The following is a 20682-nucleotide window of genomic DNA, read 5'->3' as shown; positions in this document are numbered from 1 at the left end:
CTTTGTTGGCACCCAGTTAATATCAGTAAACTCAAGCTTCATTAAAACAAAGTTTAATCATATGAGAAAATGGGTTCGTTATATCTGAAAACTTGTTATAAAGATTATTCCTAACACTGTATCTATTCCAAGACTATTTTTTATTTACTTTGTTATAGCCTATATATCATTATATCTAGGTTTGAGTGTGCTCTTACTAAATAAAAAGTAAGGTTCTTACAACTTTGTCAGTTCCAACATGAGCACGCTGTTGTTTGTGTCTCTTTTTTTCTAGTGCTCACTCCTTCGTGCAGTTTTGTTTTTCAAGGTTCACAGCACAAACACGTTTCGTTACCTTTATGCCGTACTAATTACAAAAAAAATGGCTTCCTCCTTTTGCACGCTTAAACTTTGTACTCCCTTACATACCAACTAAATAATGGTGACTATCTTGTTAACTTTATGTAACATTTATTATGTAACATTTTTTTGATTTGTAGCTGTGAAAATTATCCTTCATTCTGTGTTGGCCTTTTTCTTCGCTTTTCATGCATGTCCTCATCCCGTTTCGTGATTGTCTTGCTTCTGTGAAACTATTTTCTGCTCTTTCTTTCATTTTTCAAGCATTTATATAACAAGACGTCCCCGTGAGGGAGACCTAAGGCCCGGTCGGCGAAAGCTCTGCCGGACTACCAATAATGTTACCAACCAAAGTAATCAAAAGTCCCGGTGCAGACCCTGTCTTTGAGATCATTGTGTCTATATAATTGGTTGTAACATATTTCTAGTTATACTAAACGGATATCCTCTTGAAGATAGCCACTTTCTGTGTTGATTTTATTGGACAAGCAAGAGCACATGCACTAAAAAGTATAGGAATGCTAAATCTGATGTTATCCTTGCAAGCAGTGGATCAAAAGTGCAGCCCTTGCTTAAATCTCCTATTCTTTTTCACCACCTCCGCATTGCAGGCGCCCAAAGTGTACAACAAGGGAGGCACGCCAGATATCACCGTGGTTGACTGTGGCATGAAGTACAACCAGCTACGCTGTCTCATATCCAGGGGGGCATGTGTCACAGTGGTTCCCTGGGACCACCCTGTCAGCCCCAAGGGTGAGTTGTCCTTTCAAGCCGTGACACGGCGTGCCCGAAGCGACAAATGTGGGTTATGCGAGAACTTTTTTATACTCTGTGAGTGGTTTGCAGCTTTTGTTGCCATGTATAGTTTGCAGGGTGGTCCTTTATACACTCAAACCTCGTTTCAACAGTCACACCTGCCACAAAAACACCTTATTATGTCTGAAAAATCGTTATAAACATAAATTTGTGGCACTGTATCTATGACAGAGATATCCGTCATTTACTTTGTTATAACTGATAATTCGTTATATCCCGATTTGTAATGTCAATGTTTGACTGTGAAAGGGAACCTGTAAGTAGGTTAGGTGTGGGCAATAGTCGCTGCTCACAGCAACAGTAAACAACAATGACAGGAAGTACTGACAGCCAGAGCAAGCAGGCACAATGTTAAGGCAAAGAACTTGCAGCTTGACACCGTACGACAACATTCTGCGAAATTCCAACATTTCTCACCATTATTGACTTGGAAAAAAAATGTTTTTAGTTTCAAGCATAGTTGAACAGTGCGCCATATCCAGGGATCTTTTTTTCTTGAAGTAACAGGACCTGCACTGCAAGGTGACAAGATTTTGTCAACGTGCATAATGTCACAAAAGATTTTCTGACATTTCTGACAAAAGATTTTCTGACGTGCACCTTTTTTCCGGTTAAGCCAGTTCATAAATCGCATGCGCGTTAGAATCGAGTACGAAAAAAAAAAAATGAATACGGTCGTTCTATTGCCATCGGCATTCCGAAATGGCCGCCCCCTACGTGCGTCGGCATGGCGCGTCGGCCATTTCTGCCTATGTGTTTCCCATGTGCGGCACTTCGTACGTGTGCTGAGGAGTTCGTCATCTTGGCGTGCATTGGCATCGACGGCATGGAAGGGCCGACTCCAAAAACTCGAGTGCACCACGGTGCCGCTTTTAAAAGAAAAGATCGCGTGTGGCGAAACGGACGTAAATCGGGCCGCATCGTGGTCGTTCGGAGTTCCCGAAACGTGCGTGCGGGACCGGCGGAAACAAAAGCAGAAGATTGTCGACAGCAAAGCTTCACGCAAAGGCTTCAGTGGACCACTGCAGGGTTGGTTTCCGCAAGTTAAAGAGCTGCTCGGCGAGTATGTGCTTGGGCAGCGAGCGGCACGGCGGCCCGTGATGACAGAACTGCTCCAAGTGCGGGCTATGCAGTTAGCCTTAGAATAGAAAAGGGGCTAATGCGGAGCCAGTTTGAAGCGAGCAGGTGATGGCTAACTAACTTTATGAAGAGAAAAAGCTTTTCCCTTCGAAGGCGACCGGGCATATGCGAAAAGTTGATTGCGGAGGAGTACGATGAAAAGCTTTAACAGTTTTTAGAGGTTCGTCCTAAACTTGCGGCACAACAACGGCTACCTGCTTGGGAATATCGGGAATGCCGATCAGACGCCTCTTTACTTCGACATGCCTGGCACCACAACTGTCGAGAAGAAGGGGGCGAAGCAAGTTCGCGTGCTGACATCGGTGCACGGTAAAACTACAGTGACGGCAATGCTCTGTTACACGAAAGATGGGCACAAGCTTTGCCGTACCTAATATTTAAATGGAAGACGCTCCCGAAAGGAGTTGTTTTTTTGAGTGGTGTGATCGTGCGGGCTAGCGGAGAAAAATGGGTGCACGTTGCAATCGATGTCTTACGTTTTTTTTTTTTTTTTTTCGTCGTGGAAAGAAATCGGCTGGGCGTTACAATCGAAGGCGCGGTAGAATCGAGTAAATACGGTAAGACCAGTGGTTTTTTTTTTTTTTTTGGATCTCATCATATTCCTATTTTTATGCAATTCGCGAGAGTAGTTTTAGCTCAGCAGAGACTTTTTAATTTTTTGACGAAGGCCAAGGCCACGTTTCTTTTTAGCAATTATAAGATTGGGATTCTGATTCTGGAAAATTCGAAAGCAAAATACTTTTTGCTAGGGGTGTGTGAATATTTGAAATTTTGAATATTTTTCAAATAACATTCGCTATTCGTTCAGTTCGCACTGGAATTTTCGCTCTTTGAACTTCTAATTACACATGCTGTCAACGTCAGACTAAAAGGGACCCTTTCAGGTTTTTAACATGTTTCACCTCATTACATTTTCGTATTGTGGCAAAGCTGCCTTTTAGGCTCTGCTACAGTTGCTAATGTATTCGCTAGAGAAAATGCTGGTTCCAACATGGAGACGATAAATGTGGCAGAAGTGGGAGCTTAGTTAATGCTGTTTCAGGCCTGAAATCTGAAATTTCGCCCGGAAGTTCGAAAAATCGGATGCCCAAGATATTTAGCATCCAAAAATTTCAAATGTTCTTGTACGTTGATGTCTACAAGGTAGATTCGGAACTACTAACTCTAAGGCAGCACAACATTGTATACCATATCACATGGGCTTGCACAGAAGTTGGAAGAAGATAAGAGGCCGAGGAAATAGCATCTCTGCCTTTCACGTGTAGAGAGTTCTCGGCAACACTTTGTTGGCACCGAATCACATACTAATATCGTTCGGCCTCTGCATTGCCTCATTCTTGATTAGACAACTATGAAATACAGTCAAATCATGATAATTCGAACTCAAAGGGGCCCGGAAATTTGTTGAAGTTAAAAGAAGTTTGAATTAATGAAAGCTAAATAAACAGAGGGCTCTCCATGCAGTGGCGCATGTGCATTGAACTAACACACGAGGGGGAAGTTTCAGAAGACTTACATTTATTCACAAATCACAGGACATCCGTATTAATTGAAGTAATCAATGATGCGCGCCTGCACACATTTGCCTTGCAGTGAGTCAATCAATTTCGTATGCAGCTTGCAAAGCATTTCTACTTCGGCTTCAGCATTCTTCTGGCAAGAGAAGTTGCGCGCGGAAATGTCCAGCACCGACACTCTCTAAGACAACGACAAGGACTGTGTAGCAGAGCGGCAGCATGGCCAGCATGTGACAAGAAAGGAGGAGCGTCTCCACGCGTAGAGAGGCAGTTTGGAATTTGAGATAAAACCAACGCTCCACGGCAGCTTTTTTTTTCCCTCTCTTCGCGCGTGTCGTTGAAAGGGGAAGGGTTATGTGGCAGGGATGGGAAAGGGGGAAGCAAGGCACCAGCACGTGAGAGACCCCCCCCCCCCTCAAGGCCCATAGTCGTGCCCCTAGAAGGGCTGCAGAAGATACTGCCTTTTTTCTTTCCTTCAACCACACATTCATTCAACCCCATGACAGCTTTCTTTTTTTTTTGTCTCTCTCTCTCTCTCTCTTCGTGCTCGGCGTTGGAAGGAGAAGGGTCTTTATGTGGTGGGGACGGAAAAGGGAGAAGCGTGACAGGTGTGTCGCAGATCGGTATTTGAGAGAAAGAAAACATTCCACCACAGCCTTTTCCTTCTTTTTCCTTTCCTTCGCACACAGTATTGAGGTGTCGCAGGTGCTGCTGCGAGATTGGGCGAGGTGCTGAGAGCATTTTCGGAGCACCGTATGTTCGAATTAGCCGTCGCAAGTGCTTGGGCATTCGAATTACTGGGCGTTTTTGCCCATTGGAGTACACATAGCTTTGACGGGACCTCATCATGAGTTCGAATTAAACGGAAGTTCGAATTAAGAGTGCTCGAATAAATGAGATTCGACTGTAACACCTGGTCATCGGCAATCAATCTAGTGAAAAGAAACACTTTCATGTTGCTGTATTTCACAAGGATATGTTTAGGAATCCTGCCTAACTTTTTTCCCCACAATTTCGCCTTGAACAATTAGAAAAATATTAGATAGGATTCGCGCTCACACTTCAATATTCAAATCTGCTTCGCTCCCAAAATTTTGCTATTCACACAGCTCTACTTTTCAGTCAAAATTAAGCAGGCTTCATAGACATTTTAAAAACATTGGTACATGCTCGAACAACTTGCCCTTTGCAATAGAACAGAGTAAAAGTGGAGTAAAAAAGGTGATTTGGAGTGTTTGTTTAATCTTGGAATTTAGCGAATGAGCGTTCCAAGGGTAACCTGTCTGCATTTACCGCATTGTCTTGCACAGATTGCGATGGCCTATTCGTGAGCAACGGTCCAGGTGACCCATCACAATGCACTGCAACGATCAAGATGTTACAGACGTTCCTTGCATGCAACGACCCCACCAACCTGAAGCCCGTCTTCGGCATCTGCCTGGGACACCAGCTGTTGTGCCGTGCCATTGGGGCGGCCACATACAAAATGAAGTATGCACAGTTGTCCCTAGGTTCTCAAAAAAAAAAAAAAAAATGTGGAAGGGAGATTGTTTCCTTTTCAATCACTGTTTTTCACGTTTCCAGGTACGGAAACCGCGGCCACAACCAACCTTGCCTCTTTGGCGATTCTGGTCGCTGCTGCATAACAACGCAGAATCATGGTTTTGCCGTGGACGCGTCGACGCTACCCACCGACTGGTCACCTCTCTTCACCAATGCTAACGACCGCACTAACGAAGGTGTTGTGCACAAGAAATTACCCTTTTTCAGGTTGGTGTGAAACACTTACCTGCATGTTTCTAACCTCGGAACTTTTCTTCTCTATTCTTTGACGTTCTTGTGCTGGAATGTTTTTCTTCTAAAATGCAAACAAGAACAAGAAAGGAGGAGATTTGGAGAAATCGAAAGATGTATTCGGCATGAAGTGACGAAGAATCTTCAAAAAAGGTGTAAACATCTGTGTAAACATCTAGTGTAAACATCTTAATGACAGGACTTCTTGAAACATGGGACATAGTGTTAAATGAAGGCTCTTATGATGACAAGCCACTTATTGGCTCGAGGGACGCCCTTTGCTCGACGACTTCTAATCACAATGTCTCAAGGCTCATATTGCAACGCTGCATTGACAGTGGACTAGTACATTTAAATCTTGATACAACACAAATGGCTACATGCTGAGCGCGATCAACTCAATGCGCTTATTCGCAAAGTGGTCAAACGAGCCCTTGGCCTCCCTATCACCACTCCAACATACAAACTCCTCGAGCTTGGCGTACATAACACGCTAGAAGAGATCGCCAAAGCTCAGGAACGCGTGCAATTGTCCCGACTCACGACCACCAAGGCGGGCCGCCATATTCTGCACGAGCTCGGCTTCTTCTCCTCGAGGGCCAAGGACCCCCCAGAGTTGACCCTAATTCCCCGCGAAATCCGCGACCTTATCACGATCGCTCCCATTCCACGAAATGTACACCCCGAATACAACAGAGGCAGGCGCCTTGCGCGGGCGACCGCCATTCTCAAGTGCATAAACGTGGAAGCGGACAACATCTCGTTCGAGGACGCTGCTGCCTATCGCAACAACCGAGCCTTCACCGCGGTCGCGGTATCATCCGCGCAGCAGACTCTTAACTCAGCCACAATCCTTACCCGAAACCCCGAAGTAGTGGAGCAAGTAGCTATAGTTATAGCTATGCTCGACAGCAAACGGGAATTCATCTACAGCGACTCCAGGCCGGCCATCAAAGCCTTCGAACGCGGAGTCCTCTCCGACCAGGCGTTACGTATCCTGCGCAATGCGGACCCGAGTGCCCTGAAGCACCACGCTGTCATCTGGTTCCCCGCCCATCTCAGCCAGGTGCTGGGTGCCCTTCCACCCTCAACGAGATTGCCCATGATGCAGCGCGTGCACTTACCAACCGCACTTCCACAGGGCAACCTCATCTTGCTGGGTTAGATACCAATCGGGATGCACCAATTACGTACAATGAAATTACAAAGCACTTTTACCTGGAACGCCGCATTTTTCCACCCCCACATCCGAAACTTAGCCGACCGCAGGCATTAACCCTACGCCTATTACAGACACACACGTACCCAAACCTTGCCACGCTTCACGTTTATTATACCGATGCATACCCCAGCGACACATGCCCATCATGTGGACACACAGTGACACTCGCACACATGCTCTGGGAGTGTAGAACAACTTCTCCCGACTCTACCTCAAGCAAGTGGGAGAGGTCCCTCAGGAGCTCACTTCTCGCCGACCAGCAATGGGCCGTCCAGCAGGCCCGCAAAGCGGCCGCCAGGTACTCCCTGTCGGTCCCTACGTGGGAGACGCCCGCTACGCGCTGAGCGCATCCTGCAGGACTGAAATAAAGTTTTTTCATTCCATTCCATTCTATGAATCTCAAGGGACTGCTGAAAATCGTTTAGTTATACTGCCTATAACAAACCTCTATATAATGAATTCTTCAATATTACGAAGCTTTTCTATTTCATGCCGTTACTCCCTAGAAACACATGTCCTTGCGACCTTTACCGTACTTTTGCACGTATAACCCGCCCCTGCATATAATCCGCACCCCCACTTTCAGCTCACCGAGAAAGAAAAAAAAAATCCTCGCGTATTGCCCGCACATTTCATATACAGGAAAGGCTGTACAAAAGCTACTGCTCAAGCAACGTAGCACATACCGTATATACTCGTGTAAGGGCCGCCCTCGTGTAAGGGCCGCACCCCAACTTTGAAAGCGGATATTTCGAAAAAAAAAAAAAAACAAAAGTTCAAAATGTCCCGCCAGAAAAGTGTAGTTAGTTCATTTACAGCCAGATGGCGCTGCACGCTTTTCCGCTTTTATTCTACTTCCGCCGACGCGCCGACCACGCTGTTGACAGCGCGCCGCCATATTTGCCTTGTGCGGCCTCTTTGTTGGCATCGTTCCTAGCATCGTGTCGATACGTTGGCAGCGCGACTTCAGATCGGTGTCGTCGGTGTCACTTTGTTGGTTGTAGTGAACCCTGCAGAAGCCAGCGCACGTGACGGACGATGGGCCGGCATCTGAGATCATTCACTGCAGCATTTAAGCTGCAAGTGATTGACTATGCCGAGGAGCACGGGAAGCGGGAAGCTGGACGAAAGTACGACGTCGATGAGAAGCGCGTGCGTTACTGGATGAATCAGAAAGATGCCCTCGCCGCTACTAACAGGAGCCGAAAGGCGTTTCGCGGGAAAAAGTGCAAGTACCCGCAACTCGAAAGCGAGCTCGTCAACTACGTCGTCGACACACGAAGGGACGGCTACGCCGTATCGACTGACATGATACGCGTCAAAGCCCTCAGCATCGCTCGCCACATGGAAATACCCCCGGCACAATTCAAGGCAAGTCGGGGCTGGGCTACGCGGTTTATGAACCGTAACCAGCTTTCTATTCGGCGCCGAACGACGATTTGCCAAAAACTGCCGCGCGAGTACGAATGAATTTTTGTGTGTCTCCACCATATTCTTCCGTGGACGTCAATGCATTGCTCGACCACATCATTCATGCAACCTGCAGAGCAAGAGTGTATGGTTTTTCCCTGCGCAAAGGATTGATTCCGGCAGATGTGAGTGCTTTGTTTGGTCCCATATGTCCCTCGTGGGCTCACACCAAAAGACTGTGTAAACTTCTACGGTCAGAGATGTGGCGACAAGTTCGTTTCTTCCGGGACTGGCTTTGGAATATGTGCCTTTCCAGTGTCCCCTACTGGCTGGCTCTTAAAAAGTACCGATCTTTGATTCGGCTTGCGGGCCAGCTCATTGAAGCTAGGTGGAAATGCTTTTTAAAGGTTTTGTGCATTGCAGCAAAGAAGGACAGTCCTAGGTCCAAAATTAACGTCAAAGTAATAGGTAATGTTAGCCTGCCTGAATATGTTTCTCGTTTGTTGTCCAAAGGGCCCAAGTTTTGCATGCCTTCCAGTATTCCTGCGCATGAATTGGTGGCTTTCAATAGAAATGTGGCTTCAAAGGCACAGCAAGTAGTGCGCGATCGATGCCTACTTGAAGGGGTGGAGTGCCTAGATAAAGCTGTGTCTAAGCAAGGAGCAAAACGCATGGATTTCAGTGTTAGACATACGTTGTCCTACTTAAGGAATAATAACCTATGTCTTTTGCAGGGAGACAAGGAAGGTGGTTTTGTTGTAGTAGAAAGGGGGGCTTTTAATGAAAAAGCGTTACAAGCAGTGACAAAAAATTTTGTAGCGGTTAAGAAAAGCGAAATTCGCGTAAAATCAAGATTTGTGGAATTTTGTAACAAGTTGGCGCTCGCGCCGCTTGCGAGAAGTATTCAGAGAAGTAAAGCCAATTGTTTAAATGTGTTTTTCACAGCAAAAACGCACAAGCCTGAAACGCCTTTTAGAACCATTATTAGTGAGTCTGGGTGTTGGCAACACAACGTAAGCCAATTTTTGCAGAAAAAGCTGGGGTGGTTAAGTGTCAACGACCCGTTCCGCACTAAGAATTCTGAAGATATAGTAAAATTTTGTAGTGGGAACGAAAAAGTGGGCTATGTTTTCTCGGTTGATGTCCAGGATTTATTTTACTCTGTACCGCAGCAAGGGTTATTGTTATCTGTGCATGAATGCATTGAAGAAAACGGTGCTATCTCGTTTCAGAACGAGGTCGGGTTGAACGTGGCGAATTTTATGAGTTTGTTAGAATTCTATCTTAAGGTCACTTTTATAGTTTTTAATGACCAGCATTGTATTCAGCGTGATGGCATTTGCATCGGATCCTGTGTTGCTCCTGTACTTGTCAACATTTTTTTAGCCCATGTCGATAGGTCTCTACAAAATGTGTTTAAAGTTTTTAAGGTTTTAAGAGTTTTTAGATATGTAGATGATTTTATTGTGTTTTTAAATTTTGGCTCTGACTACAGTGATACGGTGACTGATGTTTTAAATGCTTTTAAGCAACATGGACAAGGGCTCACTTTCACGCATGAGCTGCCCCAGGAAAATGTCTTACAAGCTCTTGACCTTAGTCTAGAGGTATGTTACCGGCATGTGTGTTGGGCTTACAGTCCCCGTGTACAGAAAGAGCTGTTACATTTTAAGTCGGCCCACTCGAAAGTGGTTAAAAGAGGAATAGTCTCAACCTGCATAGATTCAGCTCTCAGAAAGTCGTGCGCTCATAAAATGCAGGAGAGTTTTGAAAATCAGGTACGCCGTATTTTGGCTGCAGGTTACCCTATGACGCTCCTTACAGCCGTAGCTGAAGCCCTGCTTCAGAAAAGGAAAACAAGAAAGAAGGCGACATGTGAACGTGATACGTTCAGGCCTGTTGTGATACCTTATTTACATAAGGTCACACATCAACTCAAGAGAGTTGCTAACAGGCATGGGGTCTCCTTGGTATTCTCTGCGCCCAACAAACTCTTGAAGTTGTGCTCCCGCACCTGCGGTAGTAGCAAAACTGGGTGCAAAATAAAACACGGTGTCTGCTTTATTTCTTGCATCACCTGTGTGGTATATGGCATACCTCTGGTATGTGGCAGGATCTACATCGGGCAAACGGGACGTTGCATAAACGAGCGTCTTAGGGAACATGCGCAAAAAATAGTTAACAAGGTAGACAAAGGGGCACATCTTGTTGCTCACTTGCAGTCCTGCATTGGATGTTCGCCACGGTTTCATGATACGATGATTCTGGGCAGGAGCAGGAATGAAGATGCAAGACTTGCTTTGGAGGCTTATCATATTAAGAAAAGCGGAGCTGACTGTATCAGTGATACTTCCGTTTCTTTGCATGCCATCGAATATGAATTTTTGCGTACACATCTTGGTTAAGATATCGTGTTCTACAAGTGTAATTTGACAACACGCGTGTACATTCAGGTGTGTGGTGTGATGTATTAAGGTTTAAGGAATTTTCATTTTTACGTATACGATACGAAGCTGTGCGTGCGCATGCAATGTATGTGGTTTCGGCATATATATGCGTTGCTGTGTGAAGAATAAAGCAGTTGTTAGTTTGGCGTCAATCTGTTTCTTTCCTCGCCTTCTTTTTTCCTTTTTCCGTATTGTTTGCGCCAAAGAAGTTAACTTCTTTTTTTGTACGAAGACCACATCATTAAGTTTCATCGCTTCGTGAATGCTCTCAGGAGGGAGCATGAATACGACCTGTCCCAAATTGGGAATGCGGACCAGACACCTGTGTGGTTCGATGCACCGGAAAGCACCACAGTGGATTTAAAAGGTGCGAAAAGTGTGTCTGTGCGCACGACTGGTGCAGAACGCCAAAGGTGCACTGTGATGTTGTGCATCACGGCAGACGGCAGGAGGCTTCCGCCGTACGTCGTATTTAAAAGGAAGACTCTCCCAAAAGAGAAGTTCCCTCAGGGAATCGTCGTACGTGCGCAAGAGAAGGGCTGGATGTCCGAGGAACTGGTCGTTGACTGGATTAAGACCGTCTGGGCAAACAGACCTGGAGGGCTGTTACAACGGAAAGCCCTCCTTGTTTTGGACAGCTTTAGGGGCCACTTGACCGACCGCGTCAAGAACCGAGTTGCCGCAACTCGTACGGACTTGGCCGTCATTCCCGGTGGCCTGACGAGTGTGCTGCAGCCGCTCGACGTATGCGTCAACAGACCATTCAAAGTGGAATTTCGCCGATGTTACTCTGAATGGATGGCTGGAGGCGTCCACGAGAAGACCCCTACAGGACGGCTGAAGCGGGCGTCGCTCCAACAGGTGTGTGAATGGATTTTGAATGCGTGGCGTGCCATGTCAGTAGAAGTAGTTGCTAAAAGCTTCAAGGTAACGGGAATTTCGAACTCCATGAACGGCACCGAAGATGACCGTCTCTGGGAAGACGCGGACGCCGAGGCGAGCTCCTCCGAGAACGAGGACAGCGAAATGGAATCCGAATAAAAACATTTCTGGCATGTCATTTGTGACTCTTGCACTCTGCTACTGTTGCATAAACAGTACAGACCTTTGGCCTGTACTGCCTGTACTAAATCGGCCTGATTCGTGTAAGGGCCGCACCTAGCAAAATTTTCGAAAAAAAAGTGCGGCCCTTACACGAGTATATACGGTATGTAGACAGAAAAAGCTTTATTTAGCAAGCAGAATACGCTGTCTGCAAGGCCAGTCACGATTCACTCACTGTCGCTGCTCTCGCTAGAGCTATCACTTGAGCCGCAGTCCTCACTGTTATGCACAAGGTCATCTTCTGTTCCATCCATGTTGTTTGTGGTGCAGCATTTCTTGAAACTTTTTTGCACCATCTCAGCTGGAATGGCCTTCCATGCCTCAACAATCCACTTGCAGAATAGGGCAATATCAGGCCTTCGAACTCGTCCTGTCGGCGTCAAGTCATAGAGGCCTTCGGCCATCCACTCGGCGTAATAGCGCTTGACATGCGTTTTGAAGGGCTTGTTAAGCGACACATCTAGAGGCTGCAACATTGACGTCGTTCCACCGGGTACAACAACTAAGTCGGTGCTGTTGCGTGAAAGGCGGTCCTTCACTTCCTCAGTTATGTGGCCGCAAAACGAGTCAAGAACGAGCATGGACCTCTTTGCGAGCATCGCACCGGGTTTCTTCTCCCATACCGTCTTGATCCAGTTCACGAACAAGTCACTGTTCATCCACGCGTTCTCGTGTGCGCGCACCACCACACCGGCAGGCAAATGAATCTTTGGTAGAGTTTTCCTTTTCAAGATGGCGTACCGTCGCAGTTGCGTGCCGTCGGCGAGGGCACAAAGCAAGACTGTGACGCGCAGTTTCGTGTTCCCGCCGGTCAGCAGGCTCATTGAACTGCTGCCCGTCTTCTCAATTGTTGTATCCAACGGCATTTCAAAATAAACAGGAGTTTCATCCGCATTGCCGACTTGCGAGAAAATGTAATTGTGCTGCTTTCGCAGGCCAATTACATATCTCTGGTACTTGGGCAGCTTCTCCTCATAAGAAGCCGGCAAGCGTTGACATATTGTAGTCCGCCATCTGATTGAGAGCGCTTGCCGCTTTATAAAGCGGTGCAGTCATCCGCGGCTCGCACGGAACTCGTGAGGTAGGCCTAGCTCTCTCGAAAGTCGTCGCGCTTCTACTTGGGCCATCTCGGTCGATACGGCGCGACCCCTGCTTCTCACATTTTCGATGACCTTTACTAGCTCCGCCTTCAGCTCAGGGTAGGCACCGGTCTTGGGGCCGCGAAATGACCTACAGTCGCGGTGCTTGGCTTGTAGGCTCTCTTTCTTCTTTCTCCACAGTCGCACGCAGGACTCGTTCACATCGTGCAGTCTTCCCGCTTCGCAATTTCCGAATTCCTCGGCGATGGTGATGATCTTAAGCTTTTGCTGTGCCGTGAAGGACTGCCTCCGTACGCTACTCATGGTGACAGAACAGATCGACTTAGGCTTCCACGACTTAGCACTACCCCTTCTAGTACACTGTAACAGCACCCTGGAAACAACAGAACCGAAATGCGTGCCTGCTACCGCGTCAAAAAGTAGTACATAAATTTACTGGTAATATCTCTATCTCTCTCGCGAACGTCCATAAGATATACTTGTGGTGTGACAGTGAGATTTTACACTGAACAATCGAATTGTCTTTCCCCAAATGTTTTTCTAAACGCTTCAATGATGCAAGCAAGCTAAACCAAAATCAGCCGCAAGCTTCCGTGCTACTTGCGGAGCAACACGAATTTAGGGAAACCGCCTCCGTGACCTTCGCTACACTGTTGAAGGGCTTCACAGCACAACACGCATTGCTGTGAAGCAGCACTATAGGAAAAACCCCGCGTATTACCCGCACCTCCACTTTGCCACTGAAATTTTAGGGTTTTTGGTGCGGGTTATACGCACAAAAATACGGTATGTAACAAAGTAAAAGCGGGAGACACCCTTGATATAACGAATTTTCGCCAGTGACAATCTAGGAATTTAGTCATTTTGGCATGAGCATGCATCTGCATTTGCCCTGCCACTGACTAAGCGCAAAGCGGCGGTGGCGCCCTCGTGGTCTCAGCGACTACCAGGCGAGAATGAGCCCTCGTTATTGTGCGTGAGTGTGCGGGAGGCGGGCAGGAGGGCCTCGAGTTGGCGTTGCCACAATTCTTGTTGCCGCAGGCACATGCGCGAATGGGCCCTCTCCTTTCCTCCAAACCAAAAACAAAAAAATACAACTACTTTTGCATTGGCATTGCCACTCTTTAATTGAGGCAGAAGTCTCTGAACTGCACTCCAAGTGACACAGATGATGCCACTTTGCATTGTTACGCTTTTAGTTAGCGTCACATATGTATGTGGGGCCACGCTGCATATGGAGGGCTCTTTACCGACTAGTTTTCCGTGGTATTCCGGGTGGCAACAAAACCGTGCGCGTGCACAGTTTTGTTGCCATGCAGAGTGACACATAGACGAAGCGTGTTGCTGAGAGTCTCGATGCCAACTAGCTTTATTGTTCGTTCAACTCGGTAGACTTGGAAACCGGTTTCCGTTTTCTCTCCCTTTCTGCGTCTTTGTTGGCAGTGCTTTGGGAGGGGGAGGTACATCGGTTTGCGACAGACTGGCAGCGCCACCTGCTGCGCCGTGGTGTACTTGGAGTTCACCACAGTCATCATCATCAGCTTGACTACGCCAACTCCAGGACAAAGGCCCCGTGCCATGAAGTTTGAGTCTCCCATGTTCTGCCAGTCAACTCGCTCCCGTGCTTCCTACTGCCACTTTATACCCACAAACTTCCTGATCTTATCTGCCCACCTAACTTTCTGTCTCCCCTTCACCGCTTGCCTTCTCTAGGAAGTTAGTTTGTGATGCTTAATTACCGGTGGTTATCCTGTCTACGCACTGCGTGCCTGGCACTTGTCTATTTCTTCTTCTTGATTTCAATTCTGATATTCTTAACCCCGGTTCGTTCCTGACCCACAGTACTCTCTCCCCCCCCTAGTGAGAGCATGAACGAAATGGAACGCCAGAGCGGCCTTTGGCTACAGGTCGAGGAGAGCTGGCGCAGCTGTCCATCTTCCACTGTATGTGTAGTAAAATTCAGTCTCTTGGAGGATTCCCGGGTACGTCGCTCTCGTAGGTGGGGGATGTGGCGCTGTTCTGCAGGTTTCAGGTGCATAGGTGCCATCATGCGCCGCGCTACGAGTTCGCGGGACCGTAGCTTTCTGGCAACAAGATGGCGTGTGAATGCAATACCATGAATGAGCAACAAATTGTAATGTTATACGAAGTAAGGTTGGCAGCCAACTCTTGTGAATCTAATATCGCAGAACTCCTACAAAACGTTGGTGTAAGCAAATACAGCCGCTCCAGGGAGAAAGTGCTCTTTTCACAGTCTCATAGCATTGAAAGTGGACTGATGCTTGGCGAGATAGCACACGCGGCAGCGACCACGCCCTTAAAATCAAATTAGCTGTCGCTAGTCGAGTGACCCCTCTCCCTTTGCGTATGCTCGTTCAAGACTGATGATTTCCTTTCTGTCTGAGCATTCGACGATATTTCTAACACACAGCAGGATGTTATCATATGCGCCCTCCAAGCGATAGAGATAGTTCGGCTCATTTGATCTGTGCTTCAGCAGCGCTCACGCGCTTTTACCTGCTTGTAAAAGTTACAATGCCCAGGGGCATGTTACAATTCGAACTTTTACATAGAGGGGACAGCGAGAACTGTTCGAAAGTGTTCATATAATTGGTAACGTAATAATAATGCAGTGTTTTACCGCTAATTAAGTGCCTTGGTTGAGCTCTGCCTTCAGTTCTCCTTTTGTTTAATATGTGCATATATCTTTCGAAATTTCTTACCAAACCTATATATAATGAGATCCTCTTTGTAACGAATTTTTGGTGGAGTTTGTCAATTTTTTATGTCCAGGTTTAACTGTATTCAAAAATCATTGTAGTGAAAGTAATAAATATTTTGCACCAAAATTGTTGACGCAACCACGCAAGTTGCCTACCTATGCATTCACAAGCGCGTTGCACAAAGAAACCCAAAACATTACAGAACCAGTGCACGTTTATTTGAGAAAAAGCGCGATATATCCTGGTGTGGGCAGCTCAACTGCTGAAAGACGAACTCTCAAAAGTGTGTGCCCCCTTCTTACACACTTGGAAGCATCCGCTCTAAATGCTGAATCTTCGCATTGGTTTGCACGCTCTGTTTAAACAACTTCTTTGCTCTCGTTGCCGTTTTCTCATCACAACAAATGGTATGGATGCTATCGCTCGGCTGCAAAGCCGTTGTGCATACGTACTTCGTCATCACACTGTGCGTAATGTTGAACTGTTAGTGAAGCACGCATGGGTGAATCACCAGCGACTTCATCACGTAGGTCACTCGCATCGCATTTTTCACTCTCGCCATATTCTGTTTGTGCTGCTTCATAAATGTACAACCCCCTATCTAAAGGCGAGAAAACAGCCGTGTAACAAGCGCGCAGGTAAAGCTGCTTGACGAAACAAGTGCAACGCACGAACACACCCAAATCCTTCCTTCCTGTTGAAACTCGACACGAAAACAAGTGCTGGTGATGGTGATAGGGCTATCGCATGTTTGTATAGGGTAAGCCTGAAGAGAAATAAGCGGCTGCTCTGATGATGATGATGATGATAGTGGCAGGTACTCGGCTGGGCATTGTATCTGCAGCCGCGAGTAACTTTATAAAATCGCTATTCATTATTTTGAAATGTTTTGGAAATAAATGGGCTATAAAATATCATGTTATTCTGAAACACTTCGTATTTTGAAATTCGTAGTAGTGAAATATATTTACAATAAAATAATAGAAATGGGGGGGGGGGGGGGGGATAATTTTTGAAAAAGTCATCATTCTGAAAAAAAAATATTAATCTGAGGTTTGCTCTAATGACGTTTGACTGTATATACAATTGCTGACAAATTATTTTTAACCTGGCAGGGACTGCAAAATAGTCCAAGAAATCTTAGCAATTTGGAAAAGCAAGTTGCTAAAGCATGACAAGGAAGCTTGGATTGGAGCAGCCTAAAGATACATGATAGCTTCACTGTTGTGAAACCTGAAGAAATGTATCGCATGGTTACCCCAGCCAGTAAATCCTGTTCGTGGAGTTCCCTCTACTCCATTCAACAAAGCCCCATTGACACCAATGTTTTAAGCATGAAGGGCATCCACAGTATTAGTAGAATCTTGTTAAGCATATTGGCAAACTCGGTGCGCAACGTGTGCCCTACTTTTATCGACCTCCTGCTTATTATGGCAGTTGAGATATGCGTCGTCCGCAGCGAGTTTCGTCAACATTGTTTCCCCCACCAGTTCTGTAAAAGCGCACAAATTGCGGTGCCCCCGTGCATATTAGCATGAATCCTTGGAAACCATTAAGGTGCACCTAGATGTATAGTTTTTTTTTTTTTTTTGTTCAAAGGAACAATCTTATGCTTCATCTTAAGACAGGAACGCATCAATAACGCTTTTACTTGCAAGATAACAACATGAAGCATGGCATGCGTGCTTTTAGCACACACGCCATCTCTTGGAAGTCCCTTCATTGTACGGGGTTTTACGTAGAAAAATCATCATGTGATTACGAGGCGTGCCATGATGGAGGACTCCTGAAATTTCGACCACCTCGTGTTTTTTGGTGGGCCCTGACACCACATGGCACACAGGCTTCTAGCGTTTCCCCTCCATCGAAATGCAAGCGCAGCAGCTTGGATCAAACCAGCGACGATTTAAGGTGCAAATGGCAAGAGGAATCGACGTTGAACTACTAGTTCGAGTTGCATGGTTTGGGGCTGAAATCCGGCTTCATAGTTTACGAATGCGACACCTTGCATCTTTCTAAGGTTTGCGACATGTACATATAAGATTAACTCCTGCATTATGTTCATGCAGTTGTCAGGCGAGCTTGAAATGTTTTTGCAGCGATAACTACATGTTGGAAAACTGTGTCTCGTTCACAGATTTATATGATAAGTGTTATACTTAAGTTAGTTTTATATAATGCTTGCATTATTTACAGTTCGCCATTTTCATGACAACCTTCCTTTCAGTGTGCAGTTCCATCCCGAGCACATGGCTGGTCCAGCTGATCTGGAGTTTCTGTTTGACGTCTTCATCGAGTCTGTGAAGGACTCCGTCATCGGCAAAGCTTAGTGAGTGCTGGAGCTTTGCAGCATACAGTGGTCAATACGCCTCCCTTTTTTCGAAGGCTTTTCTACGATCACAGTTTATTAATCCAGAAGTCAGCATAGGAAGATAGGTGGCTCTTTGTTGTACAAACTTAGTTCTTACTGTTTCCTCAACAACAATATCCAGTGAGCAGAGTCCAGCAGCTACAACACCGCTCACAAAGTCTCGTGAAGGTTCACGGAGGGCTCTGCCTCCATAAAGTTTCTCCTCTTCGTGTGTTATCAAAAGGGACAGGTTTCACCACTGTCAGCTACTTGTTAAAAAGCATGTGATTGCTTGCTTAATTTGCTTGATGTGAGCCTTGTGCATTGCTATAGTGTGATGTTGCATTTCCTGACTCTCACCAGCACTCCAATTGAGGATCGCATCTCGGCCAAGTTTGCGGCGCTTGCGCCACCCACCGTCCTCGCCGCCAAACGGCCCCACAAGGTCCTTATCCTCGGCTCTGGAGGACTGTCCATAGGCCAGGCCGGAGAGTTCGACTACTCTGGCTCTCAGGTAGGCAACTCACTTTTAGTGTGCTGCATTGAAAATCTCTTGGCAACGGAAGCCGTGGCGGCGTAGGAAAGCACGGCAAATATGTAGCTGAGGTAAACATGCCAACATTTAATGGCATGGCTGCATGGCTATGTTGGCTTCTGCGATTGCGTTTGTTGCTGTGTAGGAACCCAAAATGGCAAGGGTTGGGCAGTCTAGATAGGTGTCGCGACCCACCACAGAGTACTATTCATTAATAACTATAAGCTATTAATGTAGAGCTCATAACTAATGATATTCACTAACACTAATAGCTGTGGGCTATTAATGTGAGTGCACTTGTTTGCCTTGTGACACCCAAATGCTCTCTCTGGTCCACTCAAGCATTCTCTGTGTGTGTGTGCAATAGGGAACAAGGCTTTTAAATAATGGCAGGCTTTGGAAAAAATGCTGACTGTTACACTGGAATGCATTTGCTTAATTTCTTTTGCAGGCCATCAAGGCACTGAAGGAAGAAAAGATCCAAACGATCCTTATCAATCCAAACATAGCAACAGTGCAGACGTCGCCGGGGCTGGCCGACAAGGTGTACTTCCTGCCCATCACACCGTACTACGTGGGGGAGGTGATCAAGTCCGAACGACCAGATGGCGTTCTGCTCACGTTTGGCGGCCAAACTGCACTCAACTGCGGTGTGGAACTGCAGAAGAATGGCACGCTGGACCGCTACGGGGTCGCCGTGCTGGGCACGCCCATCGAGTCCATCATCAATTCTGAAGACCGCAAGCTATTTGCTGAACTGGTCGAAGAAATTGGCGAGCAGGTTGTGCCCAACTGTGCCGTCTACTCCATAGAGGAGGTAACCTGTTGTCTAGCCTTTCGTTTAATTTTTATGTCGAGAAGTTCGCTGACGTTGTAAAAGCATGAACCATTAGGAGAGTTGCTAGAACATTTGAGAAATGAAGGGCCAAAAGCTTCTCAAGAGAAAGCTACACTGGTGAAAGGTACGCGGGTCTTTCAATGCGGTATCACTTTTGTTGCATAGCTTTTCATTCATTGACAAGTTCTTTGCTTTCGATCCTTGAAATGTTACAAATTATGCATCGCTGCACTGCAGCTGCTTTGTTATGGACATATTGCACCCTCTTCATTTGAGCCACTTTTTAATTAAGCCTGGTTGCTCAGCCTCATTCTTCCAGAATAAATTCAATTGAATTGTTATTCTAAACGCTGCTGAATACCGTTGTGTTCAAAATGTCTATCGTGTTAGCTCTGATTGGCAAAGGAGGCTGCTGCAGCCACCCTGACTGGTTTAAAAGGCCACCATTGGGGAGTTTGGCTTAAGGGGGAATATCACAGTGTCCACAAGAGCACCCCTAGTCGAAATTCCGTACTGTGCTGCGTGACTGCAGGCTCTGACAGCTGCTGAAAAGCTGGGCTACCCAATCCTGGTACGGGGTGCCTTCTGCCTTGGCGGCCTGGGTTCGGGCTTTGCGCACAACCAAGACGAACTGCGTGCCCTGGTGACACAGGCCCTTGTCCGCTCCAGCCAGGTGCTGCTGGACAGGAGCCTCAAGGGATGGAAGGAGGTCGAGTACGAGGTGGTGCGAGACGCCTTCGACAACTGCATCACGGTGGGTCTTCCGTGTGCCCTACTGTCTGCCGTTCTCTAGCTACTGTCATCATCAGTTTGGCTATGCCCACTACAAGGCAAAGGCCTCTCCCTCGCTTCCCTGATGAAACTGATCTTCTGCTTGCAGTTGCCACGCTGTTGCCCCCAAGTTTCTCCATCTAATCTGCCCAGCTAACTTTTTTCTCTCTCTCGCCCATGCGTTTGCCTTTTCATGGAATCCAGTCTCTTGCTCTTAATAACCAAACTAAAGAGCAGTGTTGGGCTGGTTCGTTCATTCTGAAAAAAGGTGAAGGACGCAACCCACGTAGGCGATAAGAGGGAAGGGGACAGGGAAGAGTCAATGCACTCTATCCTGTGCCCTTCCTTTTTTTTATTTCGTTGCCCCGCATTTGGTGGTCTAGTGCAGTGGTTTTCAGCCACAGATGTGTCGGGGACCCCTTGTGGGCTGGTGGAAATGATGGGGGACCCCTTGGAGGGGAGGGGATGTACGTAGGTAAATAAACACAACTGAAGTGTGAAACAGGGGCCTTTTATTGCTACCAAAAACATCAAACAATGTGTCACTTCATTTTGGAGAGTTCATCAAGACATGGC

General features: G+C 46.6%; 1 protein-coding gene across 2 annotated transcripts in view; it reads left to right on the top strand.

Moving 5' to 3' along the window:
- Positions 1 to 20682, top strand: part of r (carbamoyl-phosphate synthetase 2, aspartate transcarbamylase, and dihydroorotase rudimentary) — a 147241-nt gene that overhangs the window by 18074 nt on the left and 108485 nt on the right. Inside the window, exons 6-12 of one of the 2 annotated variants that reach the window (XM_075873983.1) lie at positions 951 to 1092; positions 5123 to 5303; positions 5397 to 5582; positions 17840 to 17941; positions 18326 to 18476; positions 18949 to 19314; positions 19868 to 20089. In XM_075873983.1, the coding sequence (XP_075730098.1) occupies positions 951 to 1092; positions 5123 to 5303; positions 5397 to 5582; positions 17840 to 17941; positions 18326 to 18476; positions 18949 to 19314; positions 19868 to 20089 (1350 nt within the window). Of the gene's footprint in view, positions 1 to 950; positions 1093 to 5122; positions 5304 to 5396; positions 5583 to 8235; positions 8424 to 17839; positions 17942 to 18325; positions 18477 to 18948; positions 19315 to 19867; positions 20090 to 20682 lie in introns of those variants that run through there. The other variant, XM_075873984.1, reaches the window with a different exon arrangement.

The sequence above is a fragment of the Rhipicephalus microplus genome, chromosome 9 (assembly GCF_043290135.1).
Source record: "Rhipicephalus microplus isolate Deutch F79 chromosome 9, USDA_Rmic, whole genome shotgun sequence".
Classification (NCBI taxonomy): Eukaryota; Metazoa; Arthropoda; class Arachnida; order Ixodida; family Ixodidae; genus Rhipicephalus; species Rhipicephalus microplus.
This window is presented reverse-complemented; position numbering and strand designations above follow the sequence as displayed.